Below are 24,611 nucleotides of genomic sequence, written 5' to 3'. Positions count from 1 at the left end.
CCCCAACCCTACCCGCCCCCCTCCCCCGCCCCCCTCCCCCTCCCCCTCCCCCCTCCCCCCCCTCCCCCCCCCCCCCCCCCCACCCTCCCCCCACCACCCCCATCATGTACACAGGACCGCGGTTCGCGGCACCCGAGGGGCGGTACCTGCTTGACGCCGAGTTCCGCCACACCTCAAGAGGGCGGCTGCGGGCACGCCAGGCAGGTACAGCGGTGACCGTCATTCCGCGGCCACGACCCTCGCTCTGCTCTCTCTCGCTCTCCTCGCGATCGTCCTCGCCAGCTGATGCCGGTGGCTCTGTTGCCCCGCATACGGCTCACACTCGCGCCGCGCAAGCAAACCTTGCCGCTCATCATCACACCCACTCACTCGGTAGTCTTCCCCTGCCGCCACCGCCGCCGCCCATGAACCTGGTCTTCAACCACGGCTACGCGCTGTATGTGTACGCTGTGGCAAACAGTGACGATACTGCAGCCACAGTCGCTGCCGCAGAGGCCGATTCCGTTCTGACCGCTGCCGATCGGGCTGGCGATGCTCTGCACCCACCGTCGCCGCCGCGTGGCGATGCCGCCGCCGCCGCTGCGCCCGACGACGTTGCGCTCGCAGACGAACCCGCAACCGCCGCCGAGCGGGTCGACTCGGAACCACTCATTGGCGCCGGCCACCACGAGGCGCGCGAGCCGGCACTGCTGCACGGCTCTGCGCCACGACTGGTGGCCAGCTGCGTCGACACGCTGCGCTTCCGCGCCTTGCCTACCTGCCACGCCGCGCTGGTGAGCATGCCGGTCATCACACCTATGCCGGCGGCCGCAGTAGTAGGCGGCGAGTCCAGTGTCGGTGCCGCGCCTTCGGAGCTCCGGCTTTCGTCGGCACTGCCTGCGTCGCTTCCTCGGACGCTGGCCACACCGACCGAGCCCGAGTCACTCGGGCCGGTGGCGGCGCCGGACATGCCGCCGCCGCATGCGGTGCTGGCCTCGGTCGAGCCGCCCGACGCCGCCCCGCTCATTCTGGGGTTTTCCACAGGCGAGATCCTAGTTCTTCACTCGCTCTCGCCACCGTCGTCGACACTCCTCAACAAGCTCGCTGCCGCCGACGGCACCGCTGTTGTCGCCCTCGCGGTCGTTCCAGGCTCGGGCTCAGAGGCTGGCCCGGCCGACCACTTTGTCGCCGCGCATGCCTCGGGCGCGGTCTATGAGTACACACTCTCCGGCCATGAGACCTCGTTCCGTGGCTGGAGTCCACCCATGGACCTCGGGTGCGGCGTGAGCGTCGCTGACGCGCGCTCGTCGTCGCGCACGCCCTGCGTCAAATGGCGCTTTGGCGACGAGGGCATCGCCGTCTCCAGCCTCGCCTTTGCGCCCGACGGCTGCCACATTGCTGTCGGCCTTGCCTCGGGCGCCTTGCACGTCGTCGACTTTTGCAACCGCAAGCGCCTCGCGGGCTGGGCTTCGTACTTTGGCTCGGTCGAGTGCCTCGCCTGGTCACCGGACTCGGTCCTTCTCGCCGCCGGTGGGCAGGACGACATGATCACTCTTTACATGCCGCATGCCGGCGGAGGGCTTCCCGTCCTCCGCTGCATGGGGCACCAGTCGTGGCCGTCGGCGCTCGCCTTTGACTCGGCCCCGCTCGATGGCGCCTACCGCCTCCTCTCCATCGGCCAAGATACTTTGCTTATGATGTGGGACCTGCCGGCCGCAGACATGGACGCCGTGGTCGAGAACGCCGCAGGCAGCCTCCGAAACCGCCCGTTTGCCCAGGACTGGCTCACGCCCGCCGCACCCATGGACGACCTCCTTGTCCTGGAGCCGACGCTCTCTCACGACGTCGCCGCCGCCCCGCTCACTGGCCTCGCCCTCACCAGCCATCACGTCGTCACCGCCGACGACTCGGGCACGGTCCGCCTTTGGCTCCGTCCGCCGTCCGCCGTTGCCGCCGCCGTCGCTCCGCCTGCACACCACGACGCCACCGCCTTTCCTACCCCTGTCCACTCGCCTGACGACACGCTCTCAAACTCGATTGTCTCACCGACCAAGGTCTCGCTCATGTGGTGAGCAAGTGAAACTCTGCGGCTCACCCCGACGCCCGCGCCGCATCGGCGTCCTCGTCTAGCTCGCGTATGCCGTCCGAGTGCATTCGGACGCCAGCCATTTCCAGCAGCGCCCGCACATCCTTGTTGCCAGCCAGCACCGAGCCATCGCCAGCCGCCGCGGCTTCGGCCGCAGCCTCAGCCGCCGCTACCATGGCGCTGCGGTCAACAGCGTAGACGTCGAGCGAGACGAGCTCGAACGTCGCGCTCGCGGCGTCGGCCCCGTGCAGCTGTGGCGAGCCAAACGTCGAACACGTCCGCGACTCGCCGGTCTCAAACGAGGCGTCCACAAAGAGGCCAAAGAACTTGAGCTGCCCACCCATCCCCAGCCCGTTGGGCAGCGTCTGCGTCCCGTGGTTAAAGTACTGATAGTGGTCGTTGCGCCCGGTGGCGTGCCACACCTCGAGCTGCGTCGCCGCAGGCGAGCAGGCAAACACAAACGCGTTGCCAGTACCATAGAATGACGGTCCCGGCGCACGCCATGAGCTTGGCGCGTAGCCGCCAATCACCACACCAGTCCGGGTGCAGACAAAGACAAGCGTTGGCCCGGCCGCCACAATCGTCCGCGCCACGTGGAAGCACGAGCGTCCGTCACGCGCGCTCGAGTACCGCGGAATCCACTCGCGGCACTGCGCGGCCGGGAGATGGCCCGTCAGCATCCATACCAGAAGCGCCGAGACCCGCGCGCCGAGAACGTCACGCCCGATGCCTTCCACCCCATCCACCACCCCGCTAGGCACCTTGTACCACTCCTCATCGAGGAGCCACGCCCCAAGCTGGGCCACGACGGCGTCGCGTCGGATCGAGCCCGATCCCGCCGCCATTTCCGCCGCTGCCGCCGCGTCGTCGTCGCTGGTTGCAGCCACTTCATCCAGCCGCGCCAGCGCAACCACCACCGCGGCAGGCACCGGGCTCGGCAGCGCAAAGCTGGCGCCGGTCTCCGGATGCGAGTCCAAGACGAGCGCAGCGGCAGCGATGAGCCAGCCGTAGAGGTCGATCGTGGCCTCGCGAGGGAGGCCTACCACGATCAGAGCAGCCACTTCCTCCGGCATTCCCCGCAGCGCCATCATGGCATCCACCAGCCCAGCCACTGTGGCATTCGACTTGGCCAGGACTGCCATCTGTGCCTTGGCTGCCTCCCTCCCGACCGCGGCCCGGAACACCTCGACCACCGCGGCCGTCCGCTCCTCGCCCAGCCTTTCCATAGCCACCACCGCCGCTGGTGGAGCCTTCTTTGATCCGTTTCCACCCATGCCCGTCACCCGTTGCCGGTGGAAGAGGCAGAGAGAAGTAGCTGCGGTGGTGGCTGCGGTGGTGGTGCCCTGCCGAAGGAGAGGAGGAGACACAGCTCAGGCCAGAGTCGAGCTGATGAGACATGGATCGGACTCATCGGGCTTGTACTCGGCCCATGGCCTGAACTCAAAAGGTCCCACATGTAGCTCTGTACAGGGCACGCTGTTCAAGCCGCTGGTCGCATCAGAGTCGGCTGGGCTCATCGCGCCGTGGTGAGCGAGTCGGTCGGTTGGTCGCCCGGTCTCTCCCCTCCCCCTGCCTCACCCCGCCCTCCTATCCACCTCTCGCCTCTGCTGATGAGCACACCGCAAAGCCCCCGCACACCAGGGCGGAGTGTGGCGTACATACGGGCGCACACTCAGAGCCGCCATGGACAGCGAGGGTGGAGCTCCGGGAGCAGGGGGGCAGCCGCCCCGCCGCGGACGGTCTCGGCGCTGAGGCTCGACTCGGGCTCGGCCCGACGGCTCTCGGTGGCGCGAAACGAGTACATCCGGAGTGACGGAGCGGCGCTGGTGGCAAAGGCGCTCGAGGCTCGCCCGGGCGAGATCAAGCTCGCTGCGACGTGCAAGCATGTGGTGGACGAGATCATCGAGTCGGAGAGCAAGTATGTGGCCGACATGCGCATGGTCATCGATGAGTTCCGCGAGCCGCTTCTCCGCGGCGCCTTTGTCGACGCCTCGGTCGTCGCCCGTGTCTTTCTCAACCTCCCGCAGCTTGTCGCCGCCAACGAGGAGGTTCTCCGCCGCATGACCGCATCGTCGTTTGCCCACACCCGCGGGCTGTCGCCTCGGCCGTCCTCTCCATGGTCCCGTTCCTCCGCCTCTACGCACACTACATGGAGCACCATCTGCGCTCGCTCCGCACTCTCCACGAGATCAGAGCCCAGCCACGGGTGGCCAAGTTCCTTGCCCAGCGCCGTGAGCTACTCCGCGGCCTAGATCTGTCAGACTACCTGGTCAAGCCCATGCAGCGCCTGTGCAAGTACCCGATCCTCTTCAACCAGCTCCTCAAGGCCATCCCTGCAGACTCGCCCGACGCCACACTCGTTGCCGACGCCGCCGACGCCATGGACTCTGTTGTCCGCGACGTCAACGAGAAGAAGCGTGACTCGGAAAACCGCTTCCGCATGGTCTCCATCCAGGCTGCCCTCGGCCACGCGCTACAGCTCTCGACGCCGACTCGCAGGTTTGTGGCCCAGCTCAACTGCAGCTACCAGCCCGACGGCGCGACCACACGTCCACTCCATCTCACTCTCTTTGCCTTCAATGACCTGTTCGTCCTCGCCAAGCGCTCGCGCAGCCTCCGCCGCCTTGCCAAGGAGTCGTACACACTCAAGCGCGCGGTCGCCCTCGACCAAGTCTCGCTCGCATGCTCGACCACCGCTGCCAATGCACTGCGGGTTCTCTCCGACACTCTGGGTGACTCTTTTACCATCACCATCAAGCCCACGCCGGCGGGCCGCCGCCCCGCGCTGCTCGGCCGCGACGACGCCTCATCCGCCGACGGCGACGTGCGGACATTGGCAGGCCTCGCCGGCGCGCTGGCCGACCACGGCGTCCACGTCCACGCCACCGAGCTCGCTGGCCGCCAGTCGCTGGCTTCGTCGCGGGTGGCCGAGACCGACTCAGAGTCGGGCTACGACGACGTGTTCTTTGAGCCGTGGGATGCAGACGTCGTGAGTCCGCCGCCGAGCCTCGCCGTTCCATCGTCGCTCCGCGGCTCGCGGACGCGGTCGGCCTCGCCCGACGCGGTCGCTCCCATAGCGACCCGAAACAGCAGCGGAGCCGCCGGCGAAAGTGGCCGCCGCAAGACCCGCCGCCTCTCGTTCAACGTAGACTCGAATGGACCGGGTGCCACCCACCGCAGCCGCTCGCTCACCTTTTCGGCCCGCAGCACCAGCGGAGTGATGGCGGCAAATGCCGACCTGGCGCGCAACCTCACCGCCGAGGCCGTCGTTGCCGCCGCTGCTGCAGAGGCCCGCCGGACCGAGCACTCCCTTGTCGACACCTACCTCCGGCGCTGCCTGCACCTCCTTGACAACTCACTTGTTCACTCGGATGTCCAGTATGCGCGCATCATGGACGGCTTGCTGGCACCTGGCGATGCGCCGCCGGCTCCCGACGTCCTTCGCCACCAGGCCGAGCGCCGGCGGAAGCTCGCCGCCACAGATCCAACCCGCCTCCTTCGCAACGCCAACAAGACCGACGCCCACAACAGGCTCATTCGGCTTGCCTCGCCCTGCCGGCGCTCGGGCGAGGACGAGTCGGACGCCGAGCCATCGTACCTCGACCTCTACGTCGCCGCCCGTGCCGAGGACGACGGCGGTTCCGAGTCGGAGATGGAGGACGTTGCCATCGGCGCGTTGTCTGGCGATTCGGACAGTGCCGGGAAGAGCGATGGCGGCGAGGTGCTCGGCGGGACCGAGGCCTCGGTCTTTGAGGGCGAGTCTGTCTCAGTTCTTCCCATTGGCGCCGCCACCTGCGTCCTCGACCGCGAGCTGCGGGCGATGCCGGCGACCGAGCTCGAGCGTGCGCTGGCCGCCGCCGCATCGGGCGTTCGTCTCATCAAGCACACCCGCGCTGGCGCCGGCCGGCCCGAGTGGCGGACCTTCCGCATCGACTTTACTACCTTCCGGGTGCTGTGGGGCAAAGGCCGTGTGCCCGCAGCGTGGAAGCAGGCCTCGCCGACCCGCATCGTTCCCGGCTCCATTCCGCCGGTACTAGACCCGCCGCGGCTCGCCGCCCGCCTCGAAGATCTCGGCGCCGACCCGGGAGCATGGGCTTCAGCATCGTACGCGCTCGAGGTTCTGACAGCGCCCGGCCTCTCCACCAAGTACCGTTCGCTGGCCGCTCCACCGGCGACTCTCGACGCCGTCGCCTCTGTCGCTGCCGCCACCGACGAGCCCGAGTGGGTTGGATCCCGGACGCTGTGGTGCATCGCTGCCTCGGCCAGCGACGCCCGAATCTGGAGCCTCGCCTTTACCTTTGCCATCGGCGCCGCACGCCATCGCAGCGCCGTCGCCGATGGCAGTGACGAGTAGTGAACTGGGACTGGGCGCGTGCGGCACAGCGTTTATCAATCTCCAGCTCTCTCTACATCATCATCTTGCGGGTAAAGTCCATGTAGTTGACGTTGCCCTCCGAGTCGATGCGCGACTCGGCGAGCATGGCCTCGGCTTCCTTGGCAGAGAGGTTGTCGCCAAGAGTGGTCATGATCCGTGACAGCTCCTTGGCAGCAATGCACCCAGTCCCGTGCTTGTCAAAGATGCGGAAGGCCTCGACAAGCTCCTCTGGGTTCTCCACCGTCTTTTGGCAGAGCCGAGTCGCCGACATGACCTGCGCAAACTCGAGGTACATCTCCTCGTTGACGTTCATGTTCTCGTAGATCTCGTCGACCTCGTCTTCAGTCGGGTTGAAGCCGACACAGCGAAGGACATTGATGAGGTCCTTGCCGGGCAGCTTGGAGTTCTGCCGGCACCACACATCAAAGGCCTCGCGGACCTCACGCTCAGTAACAGACGACGACGATGCCTGTAAACCCGAACACACACACACACACACATCCACACACACATCCACACATCCGCATTCAATAAGTTCCCACCTGCGAGCACGCACGCAGGGAGCGGATTCACCTGAAACCGCCGAAAAAAACGCATGCGAAGCCAAAGCAACAGCCTCACGCCACACACCTGGGCATGGTCCACAGGGTGGCCCCAACCGGTGCAGCTGGAGCCCCTCTCCCCCCTCCCCCTTATTTTCCGACGCATGCTCTCTCCCAGCCCACTCGCATGGTCCTTCCCATCGTCCCCCTCCCCTGCTTGCTCCCCCTCCTCCCCCTCCTCCCCCCCCCAGGTCACCTACCATGGCTGGTCAAGAAAGGGGTGTTGCCCAAATAGTAAAAGCAAGAGCCCTTCGCCCGAACTCGTCGTCACCTGCTGGAAATTCCGATTGCCCGCCAACCAACAAACGGATGGTCGGCTGAGCGAGCAGAGCGAGTTGGCTTGGCTGGCTTACCACCACGTTGCCTTTATTGAGGCAAGGGAGTGATCCTGCTCCCAGCTCCACACTTGGGCACTCTCCACCTACTCTCGCTGTTGGACTCGTTCTCAGCGAGTCAGACATAGAGAGGCACATCTGCACACCCGCTGCACCGGGACCGTCTCTGGAGGCCAGCGTAATCGTGCTCGCTCGAGCTGGAGTAGGAAAATCCGTGAGCTTGGTGTCGGGCACGTCCGAGTGGGCGACAAAGTCTGGGAAGACGGAGCCGCTGCTTGCGGGTATGCCGAGAGCTGCGGGGCAGAGGTCGCGCCTCAAGGGACGCAAGGAGAAGGTGTACAATAATGTGGTGAGCCAGGACCAGGCGCTTCCGCCAGGCTCGGACGTGGTGGCGTTTGTGAGCCGACCCAAGGTGGTGGCCATCCGCACAGTCGGAGGTGACAGCCATGAACAGTCGCTGCGAGGCGGGAGCAAGCGGCAGAAAAGGCTCGACGGGAGCAGCTTCAGACTGGCTGCCCCTCACCCTCCACCGCCCTGCGACTCTCATCCCATGGCAGATCTCGAGGCTGCCCTTGGTACATCGGCCATGGCCCGGCTTGCGGCGCTGCTTGCGCGGGCCGAGGACGGCGATGCCAACAACGACGACGAGGGCGCGAGCAGCGGGCGGGCCGGGCGCGGGCAGCGCGCCAGTGGCAAAAAACCGCACCAGCGTGTCACCAAGCGATGCCTGCCGGCGGTCATTTCGACGGCACAGACGCTGCCGGACGGGACGATGCTCATGCGACGAGTTGTGGAGCGATTTTCCCGGCCGCCGCTCTCGCCGCGAATCCAGGCCATTGTTGATAGAGCGTCGGCGGCCAACGCCGCGGCGTTGGGTGCGAGCGGAGCAGCGAAAGCCTCGCCCCACCAGGCTTGCGGCCGCGAGGTACCGCAAACTCAAGGCAGCAGAGGCAGGAGCTCGTCAAGCAAGTCGACGCGACCACGTCCCTCGGGCCGGGTGGCGTCCGAAGCCATCGGGGCCATGACGGTGGACGAGGCATGCGAGCGAATGGACGAGATTGAGGCACTGCTGCACAATCTCCCCGAGTCGCTGCAAATCCAGGTACGGCAGCAGTACAGTGTGCTGCGCCAGGTCAACCCGGCGCACTCTTTGTACATGTGCCCTGCGTGCCCGTACGGGACGGCCAAGGCAACCAACATCAAGCGGCACCGACAGTCGTTTAACCACTTTGGCGCCGAGGCCGGTATTTCTCCCATCCAGCTGATTAAGGTCAAGCTGCCGCCGATCCATGTGCGCGGGGAGGCGCGGGCCGCGCAGGTGAAGGCGGCGCTGGCAAAGCAGGCGCGCAAGCTCAAGGCAATGGCAGCAGGGCGGTATGCGTAGCAAGAGTCCGATGTTCATTCCGAGGCGGGCAGAGACGACTGCAGCCCAGGGTCACCAATCGTCGAGGTAGATGCACTTTGCGGGCGAGATGATGCCGTCTTCGTGACAGTCGCCAAAGACCGGACAGTGGCCACAAGGCGTGTGCGTAAAGCCATTGTACGTCGGAACCGACTGTGGGGCACAGACAAAGGTGGACTCGTCCAAGCGGGCGACTTCGCCGGTGCGGATGAGCAGTTCGATGAGCTCCTGGACGTTGACGAGGGCGAGCGGCGGCTTGATGGCCTCGTGGCTGGCGAGGTGGGCAGCGACGTCCTCGGCGGTGACCGATGACCGACTCTGGATGAACTGCAGGACAACTGAGGAGACGTTGTCAACAAAACCGATCAACTCCTGGTTGGTGTACCACACGTCCGAGGTGTCGACGACCGGCTCGAGCGAATACAGCATGTACATCTTGCGCGACTTGGAGCTTGCGGGCTTGAAGGTGCGGATGAGCTGGACCGAGACGAGCTTGGCAAGCGCCTTGTCGATGACCGACTTGTGCAAACCAGTCTTATACTTGAGATCCTTTGTCCAAATACCCTCGCGTTGTGTCTCCTCCACCGCCTGGAACACGAGCTTCTCCTCGTTGCTCAGCCGGGCCATCTTCTGAGCCTGGACCTGCTCCTCGGCGGAGTTGAGATGCAAGCTCATCGAGTCGCCCTGCTGCATGAGCACCACCTGGAACGTTGCCATCAAGTGGTTGATCAGCTTGGTCGACGTGTCATACGGCACGCCATTCTCCTTCAGCATCCCGGTCAGCGTCATCGAGTCCATGTCCCCACCCGCCAGCGTCTCCTTCACCAACTCCACCATCGACGACCACTGCAGACCAAACTCAAGCACGACGACCACCATACAGCGCATACGAGAGTAGTGCGGCCACCATGACCACCATACAGCGCATTCGTGAGTTGCGCAGCCGCCTTCAAGCCCCCTTCCCCCCCCCCCCCCCCCCCCTTGGTCTGCCCTCCATCTACGGCTTCGACGCGCCACCCTCCACCCCCCACCCACCCCCAGCCCACCCACCCCCCAGCCTCTCGGCTCCACCCATTCACGTACATCTTCCCCCGGAGGCGCCAGTGGCTTCCGCTCAGCTGCCATGGTGGCGTTGTCTGTGCCACTCGAGTCGCGTCGGGTGTCGTGCGTGGTGGCTGGTGTCGTGGTGGCAGCGGTGGCCGTGGCACTCTATCTCTGGCTCTTGGGCTGGCGGCTGGCTGGCTGGCTGGCTTGGCTGGCTTTGGCGTCATCGTCTTGTCTTTAACCTCCGCTGGCAGAGTGGGCCACAACCTGGCCATCTTGGTACGTTAGTACGCAGTCTCAATGCGCTCGATGCTCTGCGGCTCGATGCCCTGCTTGTAGAGCTGGAGCTTGATGGCGGTGATATTGTCGCGGTCGATGCCCAGGTCGTTGTGCAGGGGCACAACCTCCTGCCGGCCGTCGCGGAAGACCACAAGGACCCGCATGTTAGCCGTGTTGCCGGCAACGCCCTCGCCGGTGTCAAAGATGCGGTAGCAGTTCTTGATCATGAGCTCAAAGTAGTCGTCGTTGTCGACCGACGCCGAGAGGTCCTTAAAGTAGTCGAGGAACTCGTTGCGGTCGACGAGGCCGTCGCGCTTGACCGTCTCCCACTGGCCAAGGAACTCCCGCAGTACGTCGTCGGCTGTCGCCGACCCGCTCACCACGTCAGGATGCAGCGAGGTGTCGTATGCGTTGGCGAGGTCCTCGATAGTCAGCACGCCCGAGCCGTCCTTGTCGATGACGTCAAAGGCCCGGAGCACGAGCTCGCGCCGCCGCTTGTTCATCTTGCCGCGCAGACCACGGAGCAGCTCGTTGTAGTCGATCACGCCATCGTGGTTGCGATCAAAGGCTTCGATGACCATGTTGACCTTGCGCTCTGAAAAGTCGAGCCCAAAGTCGAGGAGGCCAAACTTGAGCTCATCGTAACTCAGCCGCCCATTGCCCGAGTCGTCGATGATACGGAAGAGCCGCCCAAGGGACCGGATCCCGTTCAGCCCACCACGCCGCGCAATGGCGTTGCGCAGCTGGCCGAGAACAGACCGGGTTGTCGCGTCGACATCCGCAGCCGTTGTCCGCAGACCTGTGAAGCCCTCTGCAAACTCCTCAATGTCCAGTGTGTTGGTCCCGTCCACGTCGTACTTGTTGAACAGATCTGCCATCACCACTCCCGTACCCATGCCCCGCACCATAGCCCCCAGTCACACGCCAGCACCCCAAAAGAGTCTGTCAGTCCCCACACCGTCACTTTGCATTCCACCGTCGTTCCAACGGCGATACCGCCCCCCCCCCCCCTCCTCCCTCTTCCTCATACCCCCCACCTTCCACTCCTCTAGCACATACCCATGAGACCGGGGACGTCCAGAAAGTTGAGCTCGGCCATGGCAGTCAGGAACTCGTTGCCGTCGACGCAGCCCGACCCGTTGGTGTCGACCTTCTTGAAGACCTCCGCGAGCTTACGGGCCTTGGCCTCGGGCGAGCCAAAGCCGGTGAGCGTGTCCAACCGCTCCCGGAGAGCCTCCTCCAGCATCTCGGTCGAGTACGAGTGCGCCATCGTCCTGCTGTGTCGCTGTGGGGGAGGGTCAGAGTTGCGTGTTTCGCCCCGCCGTCAACCGCCACTCGCCCGTTGGTCGGCCCGCCACCTGCAGCCCACCCGCCGGCTGGTCCCCAATAGCCCACACACCCAGACAGCTACATGTCGACTTTGTTACAGTACAAACGCAAGATCAAGATCGACGCGATCAAGCTCAAACAGCAGGTCAGTGGCGGCAGCAGGCTTGCCAGAAGTAAATACTGGTGGCTCGGGACCGCTGCTGGCCAAGAACCGCGAGGCAAGGCCGGCCAGCGCGTCGAGGTGGCTGGCCTCGGGCCGCGGCGACCGCGACCACCAGCCGACCTGCCGCCCGTGGACAGACGCGTCCGGAAAGACAACTACCAGAAATGCCGACGTCGCCAGATCGTCCAGCAACCGCGTCCGCAGCGCCACCTCGCCCCGCCGCTCGTCAAGGACTGGATGGACCGTCACCACCGGGTTGTCGACCGGGCCGGAAAAGTCGACAATCATAAAGAGCTCTGACCCGCGCCACACATTGGTAGTCTCTCCGTTCAGCCCAATTGCTGTTGGCGCCATGCCAGCCGCAGCTACCGCAAGCGGCTGCATCGACACACCCAGCAGCCGCTCGAACATAGCGCTCGTTTCGCCCACCAGGTGCGTTGCCACGTCGCGGGCGCGTTCCGACGCCCCCGGTCCGGCCCACATTCGCACAGACGGCGGCGCCACGACTGCGTACACCGATGAAGCATCCAGCACGCTTGCTGACTCGCAGCAGTCAACCAGCTCCACCACCATCCGCGTCCGTGCGTTGACATGGAACCGCATGCCGCCATCATCGACCCCGGGTGCAGGCACCAGCGGCGACGGCGACAGTGACGGCGACGGCACGCCAATCTCCGCAATGTTCTCGCCCTCGCCATCGGCTGCCGAGTGCGAGCTCGACGACGAGCCAACCTTGAATGCCAGTGCCCGACTGAGAATCTCGTCACAGCTCTCAAACCGCCGCGGCGACCCGCGAAGCACCACCATGTTCGGCACGACCATGCGGAAGACGCCATCCTCGCATCCAGCCCGGACCAGCGTCACCACCGGCGTACCCGGCATACCTAGCTGTAGGTCTTGCATCCACATCGCACTCGAGACTGCATTCAGCAGATGGTCGTGCGACGACGCGCTCTCCGAGATCGACGACGATGCACTGTTGCTTCCGCTCGCCAGCTCCTCGCCGACCCAGAGCCACACATGCGCCCGCGTCACCATGCCGCCACTTGCCGCCACCTCAGCCGTCTGGCTCGGGTACTGGACAATGGCACATACAACCATGGCGCAGCCCATGAAAAAGACAGAACCAAACTCGTCCCACTGCCACGCCCGCTCACTGTCCTCAACAAGCACAAGACCCGCGAGAGAATGCGGATCTGCGAGTCGTGTACGCGCTCCAGCTCTGCTCCCGAGCCACCCGATGAACCTGTGCTGGTCGTCGTTGTCGACGCCGCGCTCATCAGCGCCCGCTGCTCCAGCCACGGCAGCCCGTATCGCGCCGGCTCGTACCACGACTCTGGCCCATCCGCAAGCTCCATCCAAAGATCGCGCGGCGCGCCGGCAGACGATACCGACGGCGCCGATTGGCTCGCGGTCGACGAATCGCCCGTCCATGCCGCCGTGCTGAGCGGCGAGCTCTCTTCCGAACTCGGCGCGGCAGCCGTAGAGAGTGCAGAACGCAAAATGACCGGCTCTGAGCCGTCATACACCACCTGGAGCCTTTGCCATGCCATCGGCCGTTGCTCCGCATCCCACGGATACGTGTTCAGCAGCATTCGCCCATCATCGCCAGACCCTGCACTGTTGTCCATCTCGCGGACGAGCTGAAGCACCTTGGCTCGCAAGCCCTCGGGTACATCGTCGCCGACCCAGACCCAGAGCCCAACCAGGGTCCCGATGAGGAACACACCGCTTGAAGAAAGGTACTCTGAGTAGAGCACACCGCGGGCCACCTCGCGCGCCACGAGACCATCCGCACGGTCGTCGCACACCTCGTGCAGCCGCTGCCACTCGGCCGCCAGCGCCCGCAGCCACTCGACAGAGACCGGTCGCAGCTCGTCGGCCGCCTTGACCTGCGCCACTTGCGCGTAGTTGCCCTCCGACTCGGGAGGCACAAGCACACGCCAGAGCGCGTCGTACGGCGGCTCAATCGCGAAAAGATCCTTGTTCATCGTCTTGGACACGCCGCGCGCAACACCATCGCATGCACCCAGGATCACCAGCGGCATTCGTCGACCTTGCTTTGTCAGCGACTGCGCCAGTGTGATGGCCCGCACCATGACTCGCCGTGGCGCCCGCGGGCCACGCCATACGTACACCCGGCCTGCAGTCTTCACCACCACCACTGCGTTGGCTCGCAGCAGCTCGAGCGAGACCGGTTGCTCCGCAATCTGGCCACGGCTCTGCCCTGCGTGAGTCACAAGGTACCCGACAGAGGCGTTGCGGACTGCACGCGAATCATGCAGCCGGTTTTCATGCCACTGCGCACGATGCCACGCGCTCCGCAGCGAGTGCCACAGCGTCTCGAGTACGCCGCGCTGTTGGTCGGCCTCGGCTGCGTCACGAAGCACCGCGAGCGACGTTAGATGGTGGAACGTTCGCGCCTCGGTTACCACCACAAACAGCGATGCGCCCGAGTCACACACCTCCAGCAGCGCACACCCGGCGTCGAGCTGGTGGATCCGCCGCGAGAAGACCCGCAGCATGGTTGCGTCCGCAAGCTCCTCCAAGACAGTGCCCTTGAGCAATGACTTGCCCTTGCGACGTCGGCGCGACTTGGCTTTGCGCCGCAACCGGCTCTTAGCCTTCTCGCCTTCGCCGTCACCGTCAGAAGAGACCGTGCCGGACGCAAGCGCCGCCGCGCGCAGCGCCACCACAAGTATGCCCGGCGATCGCCCGGTGTCGGCAACTGCGAGATGCAGTGACGGCGAGCCGTGAAATGTGAACAGTCGCAATGCCGCCACCGTCCCGTTGCGGGTTGTCAACGTGCAGAGCGCGGCGCCGCTACGGGCGTCCCAAACTACCACCGAATTGTCGAGCGCGCCCGTTGCCACAAACACCCGCGATGCAACCTCGAGCATGTGTGCACAGGTCAGCGGCGCAAAGTGGAGTCCCTCCAGCCGTGCTACCGGCTTCAGCGTCGAGGTGTTGTGGACCACGGCAGACGTTGAGTCGGGAAGCGAGCAACGAGTGACAAGGAGACATGACGCAGCAGCGAGAAACGAGCCGGCCACACCGGTAAAGCCGTGGACAAACGGTAGGTCCAGCACGGCGCCGGTTCCGCCCTCGGAGCGGACCATGTCAAAGGCCTGGACGGCCGGAATGCGATCCATGACGTTGGTAAAGCCGACAAAGATGCGGGTGCCGAGCCATACCGCAGCACCGACGGCGCCGAGCGTCGGCAGCGCACCCTTGGCCACCATGTGGGCGTCTGCTCTAGATACATGCCATTGCGCGACCGTGCCGTTGTCGTCAATGGACGCAAGCATGGTCTTGCTCATCCAGGTCAGGGCAATAACTCGTGAACTGTGGCCCACAAGAATGGCGACCACCGTCTGCGAGTCACTGGAGTACACACGCAGCGTTCGGTCGCTCGAGCCGGTCACCACCAGGCTTCCGTCAGGATGGACCGCAAGCGAGGTGACCGGCGCGCGGTGGGCGAGCCCACGGTGCGCACCGCCTGCCAGCGACATAGTCGAGAGCTGGTTGACAAGTCCACTAGCCGACCACACCCCAAGCACACCGTCGGCGTCGCCAGAGACCACCATGTACCGGTCGTCAACCTTGGCGGCCGAGAGTGCTGTGACGGCTGTCGGGACGTGGACGCGGAGCTTGCCGAGCATCCTCCCAGACGCCGTCGAGGCAACGCACAAGTGGCCAGACGGCTGGCTGACGAGCAAGAGCGTCGACTCGGGCACAAACTGCAAAGCGCTGGCGTGCTTGACGTCGAGTGTGACCATAGGCTCGACGGCGTTGGCGAGGTCAAACAAGCAGCTACCGTCGTTCTCGGTCGTCCACAGGAGGATCCGGTCTGGCGACGCAACAGCGAGCATGGTACCATCGCAAGCCAACTCGACCACCGACATGTCAGCGATACGGACCGAGACCGGGAGTGTGGCATGGAATAGGACCGCGCCGACGTCATAATCGACGACGGTGACAATGCCTGCTTGCGGCGCCACAACTGCAGCCAGCGGCGCCTCGCGCGCAGGCAGCACATCAACGTAACCGAGCCCGCTTGGCAGCTCGATAGCCTCGACGAGGCCCGCACCGTCGAGGCCGCTCGGCGCCGGCGAGCAGGCCGGAGACGAGTTGGGCGTAAAACCAGCCGGTGTCAGCAGCCTCGCCCGGAGCGTCGCACAGCCCTCGCTGCACACCAGCATGACAATGTACATGTCGTCATCCATTTCGACTAGGGCTGCGCTGGTGATCACCGCCGACGACCCGCGAGTGTACGAGTTGTACTCGTTGATGGCCGAGCCAACGCCTGCGTCGGCGTCTACCGAGAAGATGCGGATACAGCCGTCGGCGACAATGCCGAGGAAGCCGTCACTGCCGAGCAACTGCAGGCCAGACGAGGCTCTGGCACTTAATCCGGGACCGCCTCCCACACCAGCTGTGTTGGGGCTTGGTGAGCCTCCAAGCGTTGGCGGCATGAGAAAGCCGAGCGGGTACTCGTGCCAGGCCTCGGCACTAATGTCCCAGACACAGACCGAGTCGGCACAGAGCGAGGCAAACATCGGTCCTCCGAGTGAGACAACATCATGGATCGGGTGAGGATGCGAGCGGAGGACCGAGTCCATCGCGCCTCCGTGCGCGGTGAGCAGGCGAGTCCGCGGCACATACAGCAAGTGTCCGCGTGACTTGTGCACAAGAGCAGCGTCCACAAACCGCGCAATGGCCACAGGTACATCCGCGAGGTCAGGCACCGGCCACAGCCGGCCGAGAAACTGGTAGCCGACCATAGATGGGTACCGCAGGAGCGCAGACCGCGAGAGAGAAAACAGCTCGCGGAGCAAGAGAAGGTCCTTGACCACCGGCAGCCGTGCCCGCTTGGCCGCCATCACCACGCGCCCCAAGTCGGCAAGATACGATGCAAGGCCATCTGCGCCAGCCGAGAGCCACGGCTCGGCGTCGCGCTCGGCGCGTGAAGACTTGAGATACCACTCAAACGACGTGACAAGGTCGATTGCGTCTTGGAGAGCGTTGACCGCAAGCAAGTGCCGTACAGTGTGCTGCCGGTAGTACGCGTCGTGGGTAACAGGACCGCAGACCCACGATTGGAGCTTGCTCGTGGTCTTGTACGCGTCGAGAATGGCGGCGTGGGCTGCAACATGTCGGCGAGTATCAGCCCGTACTTCCCATGCCAGATAATCGGCGGCATTGGGCAGAATGGTAAAGGCCAACACAGCGTGCGACGAGGTCGATGGGTTCGACAGCCGCACGAGCCCATGCCTTGCAAACTCGTCGAGCACGGCATCGATGTCGTACTCGGAGAGCGGCTCCGGTAACGAGCCCCAGAGGACCACCAGCGGGTCGATGGGCAACAGCGTGAGCGTCGGAAGGACTTGCAGGTCAAGAAATCGGAACCGGAGCGCATGCATGGCACGGACCGTGAGCGCAGTCGCCATTCGCAGCGGCGAGAGCCCACGCGACTTGGACTCGGTCACCTGGTCAAGGGCAAACTTCCACGCCGACTGGCGCTTGTGGGCCACGACAGCTCCGACGAGGGATAGCGCAATCGGCAGCGACTCGCACTCGACTAGGAGTGGGTCGGCCTCGGGCGGAAGGTCGTTAATGGGGCACGCCGCAGCAAGCGCAAGCAGCGCCCGCGCGTCGGCGTCTGAGAGCGGAGGCAGAGCAAAGGCGTCGAGTCGTGGTAACGCTGGCCCGCGCAGCATTGGGGCCACGTCGGAGCGGGCCGTAATAAGCAGCCGCGAGCGCGGTGCAGCGCTCAGTACGTCGCAAAGCGCAAGCTCCGCGGGAGATGACAGGTTGTCGAGGACGAGGAGCAGGGAAGCCGAGGCTATGGCAGCCGTGAGCGCCTCGCGGGCAGCCTTGATCGACCGCTGCTGGTGTGTCGAGAGCTTGATACCGAGCTCGCGTGCGAGCGCCGGATACAGCGCCGATAGCTCGAGGTGGGCGCCTAGGGTGAACCAGTGGATGCCGTCGACAAAGGCAGCGCCCACTTCACGGTTGTGGGCAACGTGGGTGGCGAGCCAGGTTTTGCCTGCGCCGGCAGGAGCAGAGAGTAAAAGCCCGGCCTTGTGGCCACCCGCCGACCGACTAGCCCCGTGTGATGTCGAACAAACACCTGCTGGATGGGCAAGAACGTTGACAGACTGGGTAAGGAGCCGGACAGCGGTTCGCACGAGATCGGGCCGCGCAAGTGAGGTAGCCGGGTCCGGCAGCGGCGGGACCGACGGGAAAATCTGGCCCACCTGTGCGGCATGCTGCTCGAGCGAGGCAAACGCGACAGCGAGGTCCGCAAAGCTCGGCCGGGCGACCGGATCTTCAGCGATGCAGGTCACAATGAGCGGGAGGACCATGCGGAAGAGGCGCGAGTGGAAGACATCTGGCAGGTCGGCGTCGAGTGTCGTCGTCGACCTAAGGACTGCACGCGGCAGGAGAGGGGCGTAACAGTTCTTGATTCGCGAGACCGAGCCAAAGGCACGCATCTGGGTAGCGGTCTCGTAGAGGAGAACGCCAAAGGAAAATACGTCTGCGGCGGCCGTCGGTGCATCACCCATGATGACTTCGGGCGCTGCATAGCGCGGAGTGCCGGCAAAGCCGCGAGTCTCGTCGTCTTGCAGCGTGACTGCGAGACCAAAGTCGGCAACTTTGACCACAGAGCCGCCGCGAGAGAGCAGGATGTTGCGCGGCTTGAGATCGCAGTGCAAAATGCCGTGCCGGTGGAGGTACTCCATGCCACATGCCACGCCGTGGAGAATCGAGAGCTTGAGCCTGTCCGAGAGCTGGCCGCTTGCAAGTAGCGGCGATCCAGACGCACTGTGCCGCCCCGAGAGCGCGGGGGAGAAGAACGACGACCGCGCCGATGTGCGGATTGAAGACCACGGCGACGAGTATGGCGACGACGGCGTGCTAGTCTTGGAGCCGGCGCCACCGGAGGGCACTGAGCTCGACGAACCTGACGAGGTTGTGGCACGGCCGCCTGACTTGTTGTTGCTCGAGCCCGGTGATGAGTCAGATGACGACGCTGACGCCGTAGAGCTGGCAGGTTCGGGCGTGCGACGGCGATGGCGTGACGAGCCAAAGAGCGCGGCATGGAGGTCGCCAGACTCCATGAGCTCGGTGACAATGGCCAGGTTGGGCGCGTCGGTGCAGACCGCCAACAGCTGAACAATATTGGGATGTGAGAGCGAGGCAAGAACCGATGCCTCAGCTACAAGGTCGGCTACCTGCTGCGACTCCTCGCCCTTGGGCGAGAGGCGCTTGATGGCTACAGGCGTCGCGCCCCAGAACCCGGTCCAGACCTCACCAAAGCCACCAGAGCCGAGGCGAGAGCCGACGGTGAGGTCGGTCCAGAGAACAGCCTCAAGTGTCTTGGAAGCGCCGGTTGTCGAGACGAGCTGGACCTCGTTGTGCTCGGAAGAGTTTGCCGGCGAGGCCGAGGCGATGATGGTGCCGAGCCGCGGGCCAGCAAGCGGCGAGGCGGTGGCGGTCGGGCCAGGCCGGGGCAGCTGCTTGGTCCGCGACGCCGAGAACGTCACCGATGTCTCCTGCTGCCGACCGACACGGTGCGCATTAAGCCGGGCAATGGTGAGCGACGCCCCGCGCGACGAGACCGAAGCATCGTCGTCGGTCGAAGAGATCATGCGGCGAGAGAACGAGCACGAGAGCGAGGCGTCGTCCGAGGCCGACGACGCCGGTGATGACGATGCCGGCGGCGAAGCCGACAATGGGGATGCCGGCGATGCCAATGAGGTGGCCGTGGACGACACCACGCTGTGGGCAGTAGCTGCTTCGGGCGAAACAAGGACGTGGAGCGCCGGCGGGCCAATCTCCCCGCGAGCCGAGTGCGACATGGCTTCCCTATGGGGAGACGCCAAGCGCAGGGGCAGGACAGGCGGTGATAGCTCCGGACTAGAAGGAGGTGACGTCGACGGCAATGAGGGCGGCGACGAGGAGTGTGTCCAGGGCTTGGCACCGCTACTCGCACATGGTCCATCCTCGCATCGGTAGTCGCCGGTCTGTGGCGCGGCAATTCGATGGCGTTGAGAACTGGGACTGGCAGTTTCGAACATTGTTGAATGAGGTTGTTGTTTTTTGAGCTGGGCTTCAGGAAGGCTCGCACAAAACCCTCACACGTGCGCGAGGACAGCAGTGATCTGCACTGGAGGTGGTTGTGGACAAGTTGTACGAGCTTGCACGTGGGATGGGCGTAAGAAGGAAGGAAGGAAACTTGACTCCTTGGCTTGGGTCGAGTCTTTGCTGTCACTTGTGTGGTCCACTACAGCATGCGGGCGGGGAGCGAGCAATTCTCACAATTGGTCAAACGGATAGGGCGCGGGATGAGATTTCTTAATTGGCTCAAAAGGCCCGCACCATCACAGCAGATACAGCACTGAAGTGATGTCAGCACTCGTCACTGCAAACTCTCACGCCTGGCGATGGCCGAGACGGCGACGACGACCGGACGTTGGGCCGGCGAAAGAACTTCAAAAGCAGCCGTGGTCGCCACGCTTCCATCGACCGCAATCCAATCGGGCTGGTCAACATCCAGTCGCCGGTAGTCGGCGGCGCGGACCCGGGCGGCGAGCGGCGACGACGGCGGATCGAAGGAGAGCGCAAACGAGGTGAGTGCGAGCGGGGCGGGTCCTCGGCCTCATACGAGAGTGTGGCGGAGCAGAGGAAGCGACGCGAGCCAGCGGCATCGGCCACCGGCGAGATCTCCAGGACCCAACGCGAAGCAGTGCGGGAGCTCTGGCCCGGTGTCGCGGTGCGCTGCTGCGTCCGCTTGGCCTCAGTCACGCCGGTCGTTGGCTGTGCGTCGAAGCGGTCGTCGCCGCACACCGTCTCCGAGGCGATGAAAAACGAGTACTCGCACTTGGCAAGCTCGGCGACAGAGACGATGGTCGGGAGCTCGGCGCCGGCCGGCAGCGCGAGCTGTGGCGGGACGGCCGTGGGGCAGACAAAGTGCAGAAAGGCGATGCGTGGGGCACCCGTGTCAAAGCATCGATCGCCGCCGTCGTAGAGGACCGTGGCGCCGATGGGCCCACCAGGACCCTTAAAGACGCCAACCACGTTGTTCTCGCCTAGTCCGGTCTGTGTGATCCGCCCGCCGCGGCCTGCGCACACCTCGTACGTGTAGCCGAGTCCATCGGTGTGGACCAGGCACGGTGACTTGGGCAGCTCAGCAACGAGCATGGCCATGATCTTGGCCACCGGCTCGGCCTCGCCAGTCGCTGGCGGCGGCGGGCTCGGCGGCGGCGGGTTTGGTGTGTTGGCTGGTCGGGTATCGAAGGTAAAGGTGCACGTGGTGCCGCTCACCGAGACCGAGGTCGAGCCCACCACCGCTTCATCGACAGTGAACGAGACGAGCGCCGGTGGCGGGGTGCCGTCAGACGCCGCTGCGACTGTAAGGAGGAGGAGGAGTGGGAGGAGGAGTAGAGCGTGCTGCATGTTAAGTGAGGGGGTGAGGTGGCACTCGTTCTGTGTTTTGGATTGGTACTGGTACTGGGCTGAGGGGAGTGGGCGGGGCGGGTGGGCGGGCGAGCCGGGCACGGTCAGAGCCAGCCGATGCGACGAAAGTAGAGAATCTGGAAGGCGGCCTGGAGGATGGCGATGGTCCAGAAGCCTGGGTAGCCCCACTCCCAGCCGAGCTCGGGCATGTCGTCAAAGTTCATGCCGTAGGCCGAGGCCATGAACGAGGCCGGGAGAAAGACGGTGGACATGACGGTGAGCGTCTTCATCACGTCGTTCATCCGCCGGTTCTGGGCGTCGGTAACAAACTCGATGAGCGAGTCTGAGGTCTCGATGTACGTGTCGATGGCCTCGATGTTGAGCTTGATGTGGTCGGCGACGTCCGAGAGATAGAGCTTGGTTGTGGGATCGACGGCATCGTCCTCCATCTGCAGGCGGTTCGTCATGGCCGACATCGGCCACAGCAGCCGCCGCAGCAGCTTCAGCTCGCGCTTGAGCGACCGCACCGCCGTCGCATACTGCTCGACGGCCGTCGGCAGCACGTCGGTCGTCATCGCGAGGTCGAGCTCCTCGAGCTGCAGCGACCAGTACGAGGTGATCGGCACTACGTTGTCGACCACCGAGTCGAGGATGGTGTAGAGTAGGAAGGCTGCGCCGTGCTCGCGGACCTTGGAGCCGTCATACATCAGCCGGGCTAGGACAGGCTGCCAGACCGCCACAAACGAGCCCTCTGGATACTTGCCCTCTTGAACTACGATGCACGTGCGGTCGGACGTAGTGGTAAAGACCGCGATCTGTTCCATTCGGAACTCGGCCCGGTCGACAGCCGCAAGTGGCTCCGACGCCGTTGAGTCTGCAGAGCCGTCGGACGCCAAGCCGACCTCGGACGCGGCTTCCTTGCCTGCGCCAGCCACGCCTAGCGGCTCCATGCCCATCACCGGTGGCGACGAGCCGGTGCTAGCATCGGTCCGGCCGAGGACAGTGCCTTCGTCGACAGCTGATGGTGTCGGTGCAATCGAGCCGGCGCCTCCCCCTGCGGACGGCCCATCCGCGGCGGCTTCTTCATCCTCGCCGTGGATGTACATGTGAAAGGCGTTAAAGACGGCAAAAAGCTGCGATGGCAGCCGCATGACCTTGGCAAGCTGTGGTGTGGTCATGGAGTCTTCAACTGCCAGTGGATGCAGCTCGTACATGGCGGCCAGCGCCTCGATGATGTCTTTGTCGATGCCCTCGACGTGGATCCAGCGCATGGTGGCCCACGCTGGCCGTGGTCGTTCCTGTAGATACTCGACATTCGGCGCCTCAAACATAGCAATCGACGACGCCGAGTAGTCGTAGATGGTAAGCCGGTACCGGCCGTTGACAAACGGATGGTCGGCAGGAACTGTGAACGGTGACTCCTCCACCACGCCGGTGAGCGGAAACATCCGGTTGGCAGCGGCGCCCGATGGGCTTGGTGTCGCCTTGGATGCCCGCGAGCCGCGGTTCCCACCCTTGCGCCACTTGTCCATGCGTCGCATCGGGAGCTTGAGCGCTGGCTTTTGTCCGCCGTCGTTGCCGGCAGTCAGCTGGCGCAGCGCCGTCTTCACCGCCAGTCGCTCCTCGGAGCGGACCGAGCTCGACGACGCCGGACGCGATGCCGACGAACCGGAGCCGCTGGCCTCGGCGACAATTTCAGCCTTGTCATCTCCAGACCACGAAGACCGCGACTCACTTGACGAGCCCGAGCGTGTGTACAGAAGCTCACGCTGACGATCGTGGTCGTTGTCGACGGCGCGCGCCGGCATTGGCGATCCCGTCCCGCCGCTAGCAATGACGGATTGCCTCTCCGGCTCGCGTTGTGGCGGCGACGGACTCATAGTCCAATCCGCCGGCGGCGTGCCATACAGCCGCAGCCTCGGTGGGCGGGCGTCGGCATCGCCGGCGGCAGCCAACAGCTCCTTGGACGCAGCGTCCGACTCGATAACGACGTAGTCGCCGAGTACCTCGTCCCACGCGCCGATCTCAAACTCTGCGCCTTCTCGAGCCAGCTCTGGCGGAAGCACGCCTTCCATTGCCGCAATAACTGCCCGGGCCAGCGCAACGTGGGCCCCATCCGACCGCGTCTCGTCATCGATGGTCACCCTCCGCGAGTACGTCCGAGTGTGGACGTCCCACGAGCCGGTCACATAGCAGCGGAGGACCAGGCTGTCACCATCGCCACTCGCACTCTCTCTGCCGGTAGCCGAGTCTGACATACGTGTGACGGTGCTTCTTGCTGCGCGTGTGTGTGTGTGGCGGGATACCGAGTCGATGAGTGGCGTATAGTGATGTGTAGCCGCTGTTGAGCAATGCGGAGCTCGCAGCGGATGCGGGTGGGAGTCACGGTCAGCTGGTGCCGGGGACCGACGCAGACACAGACTACGCAACTCGTCACGTACCTCACCCGCTCTCTCTCTCTCTCTCTCTCTCTCTCTCCACTTTCTCCCTTGGGCTTGGTATGGCAGCGGTGGGTGACCACGCCTGGGCTGACGACTCGCTGGCTGCACGGGACGAGCTGGCTGTTCTCGTCCGCCGCGCAGGGGCAAAGGCGTTGGCCGATGCGGTCGTCGCGCTGCCGCACGAGGCGCTGGATGTGAAGCGGATGCAGGCACATGTGCTGACGAGAGCATCGGGGGAGGGCTCGGCGAGCGTCGAGCTTGTGGATGCACATGGGGATGCGCGCAAGGCGCGGGTCTGGGTGTGGAGCCCGGAGCGCGGCGCCCTGGTCTGTCGCAATACCGGCGCTGCGGTCGCCGTTCTCGCTGAGGAGCTGCTGTATCTGGAGAGCGGAGAAGAAGTGACGCTGCTAGCGGTGGCACGAGCGCTGGATAATGCCGAACCGATCGATGATGACTGCGCTGCCACTCCGGCCACTGTCCGTGATCCACCGGATCTGGAAGAGAGCATGGCGATGGTGTCTGCGCCAGAAGTGCGAACTCAGCTGGCAGGCATGATGGACGCCGTTGCGGCGCTGATGAGCGACGGCGCCGTCATCCGTGTCCGCGGCGGCGAGCTAGCAGCCGGTGCCAAAGTAGCGACACTGGTCACGATCCACGCCGCAGCCTTTGCCCGCGCCATGCCATCACTGCTGCCATCGCTCGAGCTTGCCCTTGTCTCGGTCACGCTCGGCACTATCCACGACCTGGTGCTGGGAGAACTGCAAACGCTGTATGCCGCTGAGGACACAGCGCTCAACGAGTCGCTCCCGATGCTGGCGGACGAGCTGACGCTTGTGGCGCTCGACGCACCACCCGCGCTTCACGGAGTCAAGCTCGGCTCGGCTGAGGCGCTGCTAGCTCCGGCCGCGCTGGCCAAGCCGCGGACACCGATCGAGCTCGCAGTACATGTTCGGAAGGTAGTGGCCGCCATTGAAGGCTGCGTCAGCGCTCATGCTGCCGGTCGATGCGACGTGGTGGCCATGGACGGTATGGTGCCTCTGTTGGTTAGGGCTGCGGTATGTGCGCCCGTCCGCAGCTGCGCGTCGCTGCAGGCATGGGTCGCCTTTGGCCGCGC

General features: G+C 64.9%; 11 protein-coding genes across 11 annotated transcripts; 4 read left to right on the top strand and 7 right to left on the bottom strand.

Annotated features, from left to right (window-relative positions):
* Positions 1-404: 404 nt before the first annotated feature.
* On the top strand, positions 405-2,051 carry AMSG_00801 (transducin family protein/WD-40 repeat family protein; the record flags this gene model as incomplete). The annotated part of the gene is made up of 1 exon (XM_013907071.1): positions 405-2,051. The coding sequence occupies one exon, from the start codon at positions 405-407 to the stop codon at positions 2,049-2,051; it is 1,647 nt and encodes a 548-aa protein (XP_013762525.1).
* Positions 1,425-3,207, bottom strand: AMSG_00800 (uncharacterized protein; the record flags this gene model as incomplete). The annotated part of the gene is made up of 1 exon (XM_013907070.1): positions 1,425-3,207. One exon carries the CDS (start codon positions 3,205-3,207, stop codon positions 2,071-2,073), a length of 1,137 nt encoding a protein of 378 aa, XP_013762524.1. The 3' UTR covers positions 1,425-2,070.
* A 541-nt stretch (positions 3,208-3,748) lies between these two features.
* AMSG_00799 (uncharacterized protein) lies at positions 3,749-6,419 on the top strand (the record flags this gene model as incomplete). The annotated part of the gene is made up of 3 exons (XM_013907069.1): positions 3,749-3,761; positions 3,788-4,069; positions 4,114-6,419. 3 exons carry the CDS (start codon positions 3,749-3,751, stop codon positions 6,417-6,419), a joined length of 2,601 nt encoding a protein of 866 aa, XP_013762523.1.
* A 16-nt stretch (positions 6,420-6,435) lies between these two features.
* AMSG_00798 (calmodulin) lies at positions 6,436-7,265 on the bottom strand. The gene is made up of 2 exons (XM_013907068.1): positions 7,243-7,265; positions 6,436-6,909 (listed from the first exon to the last, which is right to left on the bottom strand). Exons 1-2 carry the CDS (start codon positions 7,243-7,245, stop codon positions 6,472-6,474), a joined length of 441 nt encoding a protein of 146 aa, XP_013762522.1. The 5' UTR covers positions 7,246-7,265; the 3' UTR covers positions 6,436-6,471.
* A 662-nt stretch (positions 7,266-7,927) lies between these two features.
* On the top strand, positions 7,928-8,925 carry AMSG_00797 (uncharacterized protein; the record flags this gene model as incomplete). Its single annotated transcript, XM_013907067.1, has 1 exon — positions 7,928-8,925. One exon carries the CDS (start codon positions 7,928-7,930, stop codon positions 8,759-8,761), a length of 834 nt encoding a protein of 277 aa, XP_013762521.1. The 3' UTR covers positions 8,762-8,925.
* On the bottom strand, positions 8,759-9,938 carry AMSG_00796 (DNA-directed RNA polymerase III subunit RPC6). The gene is made up of 2 exons (XM_013907066.1): positions 9,863-9,938; positions 8,759-9,625 (listed from the first exon to the last, which is right to left on the bottom strand). The coding sequence occupies exons 1-2, from the start codon at positions 9,902-9,904 to the stop codon at positions 8,813-8,815; spliced, it is 855 nt and encodes a 284-aa protein (XP_013762520.1). The 5' UTR covers positions 9,905-9,938; the 3' UTR covers positions 8,759-8,812.
* A 101-nt stretch (positions 9,939-10,039) lies between these two features.
* Positions 10,040-11,406, bottom strand: AMSG_00795 (EF hand family protein). Its single transcript, XM_013907065.1, has 2 exons — positions 11,162-11,406; positions 10,040-10,973 (listed from the first exon to the last, which is right to left on the bottom strand). Exons 1-2 carry the CDS (start codon positions 11,370-11,372, stop codon positions 10,108-10,110), a joined length of 1,077 nt encoding a protein of 358 aa, XP_013762519.1. The 5' UTR covers positions 11,373-11,406; the 3' UTR covers positions 10,040-10,107.
* Positions 11,407-11,506: 100 nt separating this feature from the next.
* Positions 11,507-19,852, bottom strand: AMSG_00794 (serine/threonine protein kinase). Its single transcript, XM_013907064.1, has one exon. It carries the CDS (start codon positions 19,676-19,678, stop codon positions 12,626-12,628), a length of 7,053 nt encoding a protein of 2,350 aa, XP_013762518.1. The 5' UTR covers positions 19,679-19,852; the 3' UTR covers positions 11,507-12,625.
* A 167-nt stretch (positions 19,853-20,019) lies between these two features.
* On the bottom strand, positions 20,020-21,056 carry AMSG_00793 (uncharacterized protein; the record flags this gene model as incomplete). Its single annotated transcript, XM_013907063.1, has 2 exons — positions 20,020-20,252; positions 20,294-21,056. 2 exons carry the CDS (start codon positions 21,054-21,056, stop codon positions 20,020-20,022), a joined length of 996 nt encoding a protein of 331 aa, XP_013762517.1.
* Positions 21,057-21,160: 104 nt separating this feature from the next.
* On the bottom strand, positions 21,161-23,314 carry AMSG_00792 (magnesium and cobalt transporter CorA; the record flags this gene model as incomplete). Its single annotated transcript, XM_013907062.1, has 1 exon — positions 21,161-23,314. One exon carries the CDS (start codon positions 23,312-23,314, stop codon positions 21,161-21,163), a length of 2,154 nt encoding a protein of 717 aa, XP_013762516.1.
* Positions 23,315-23,556: 242 nt separating this feature from the next.
* Positions 23,557-24,545, top strand: AMSG_00791 (uncharacterized protein; the record flags this gene model as incomplete). Its single annotated transcript, XM_013907061.1, has 2 exons — positions 23,557-24,438; positions 24,483-24,545. 2 exons carry the CDS (start codon positions 23,557-23,559, stop codon positions 24,543-24,545), a joined length of 945 nt encoding a protein of 314 aa, XP_013762515.1.
* Positions 24,546-24,611: the final 66 nt, after the last annotated feature.

This window comes from Thecamonas trahens (genome assembly GCF_000142905.1).
Source record: "Thecamonas trahens ATCC 50062 unplaced genomic scaffold supercont1.3, whole genome shotgun sequence".
Lineage (NCBI taxonomy): Eukaryota > Apusomonadida > Apusomonadidae > Thecamonas > Thecamonas trahens.
This window is presented reverse-complemented; position numbering and strand designations above follow the sequence as displayed.

Excerpts from the sequence above, each read along its gene's own strand:
- AMSG_00796 (XM_013907066.1), bottom strand. The coding sequence starts at position 9,904 with ATGGCAGCTGAGCGGAAGCCACTGGCGCCTCCGGGGGAAGAT. Across the intron at positions 9,626-9,862 it reads TGGCGCCTCCGGGGGAAGAT|TGGTCGTCGATGGTGGAGTT; the intron begins GTACGTGAATGG and ends TTTGGTCTGCAG.
- AMSG_00795 (XM_013907065.1), bottom strand. The coding sequence starts at position 11,372 with ATGGCGCACTCGTACTCGACCGAGATGCTGGAGGAGGCTCTCCGGGAG. Across the intron at positions 10,974-11,161 it reads GGACGTCCCCGGTCTCATGG|ATCTGTTCAACAAGTACGAC; the intron begins GTATGTGCTAGA and ends TGGTGATGGCAG.
- AMSG_00794 (XM_013907064.1), bottom strand. The coding sequence starts at position 19,678 with ATGTTCGAAACTGCCAGTCCCAGTTCTCAACGCCATCGAATTGCCGCG.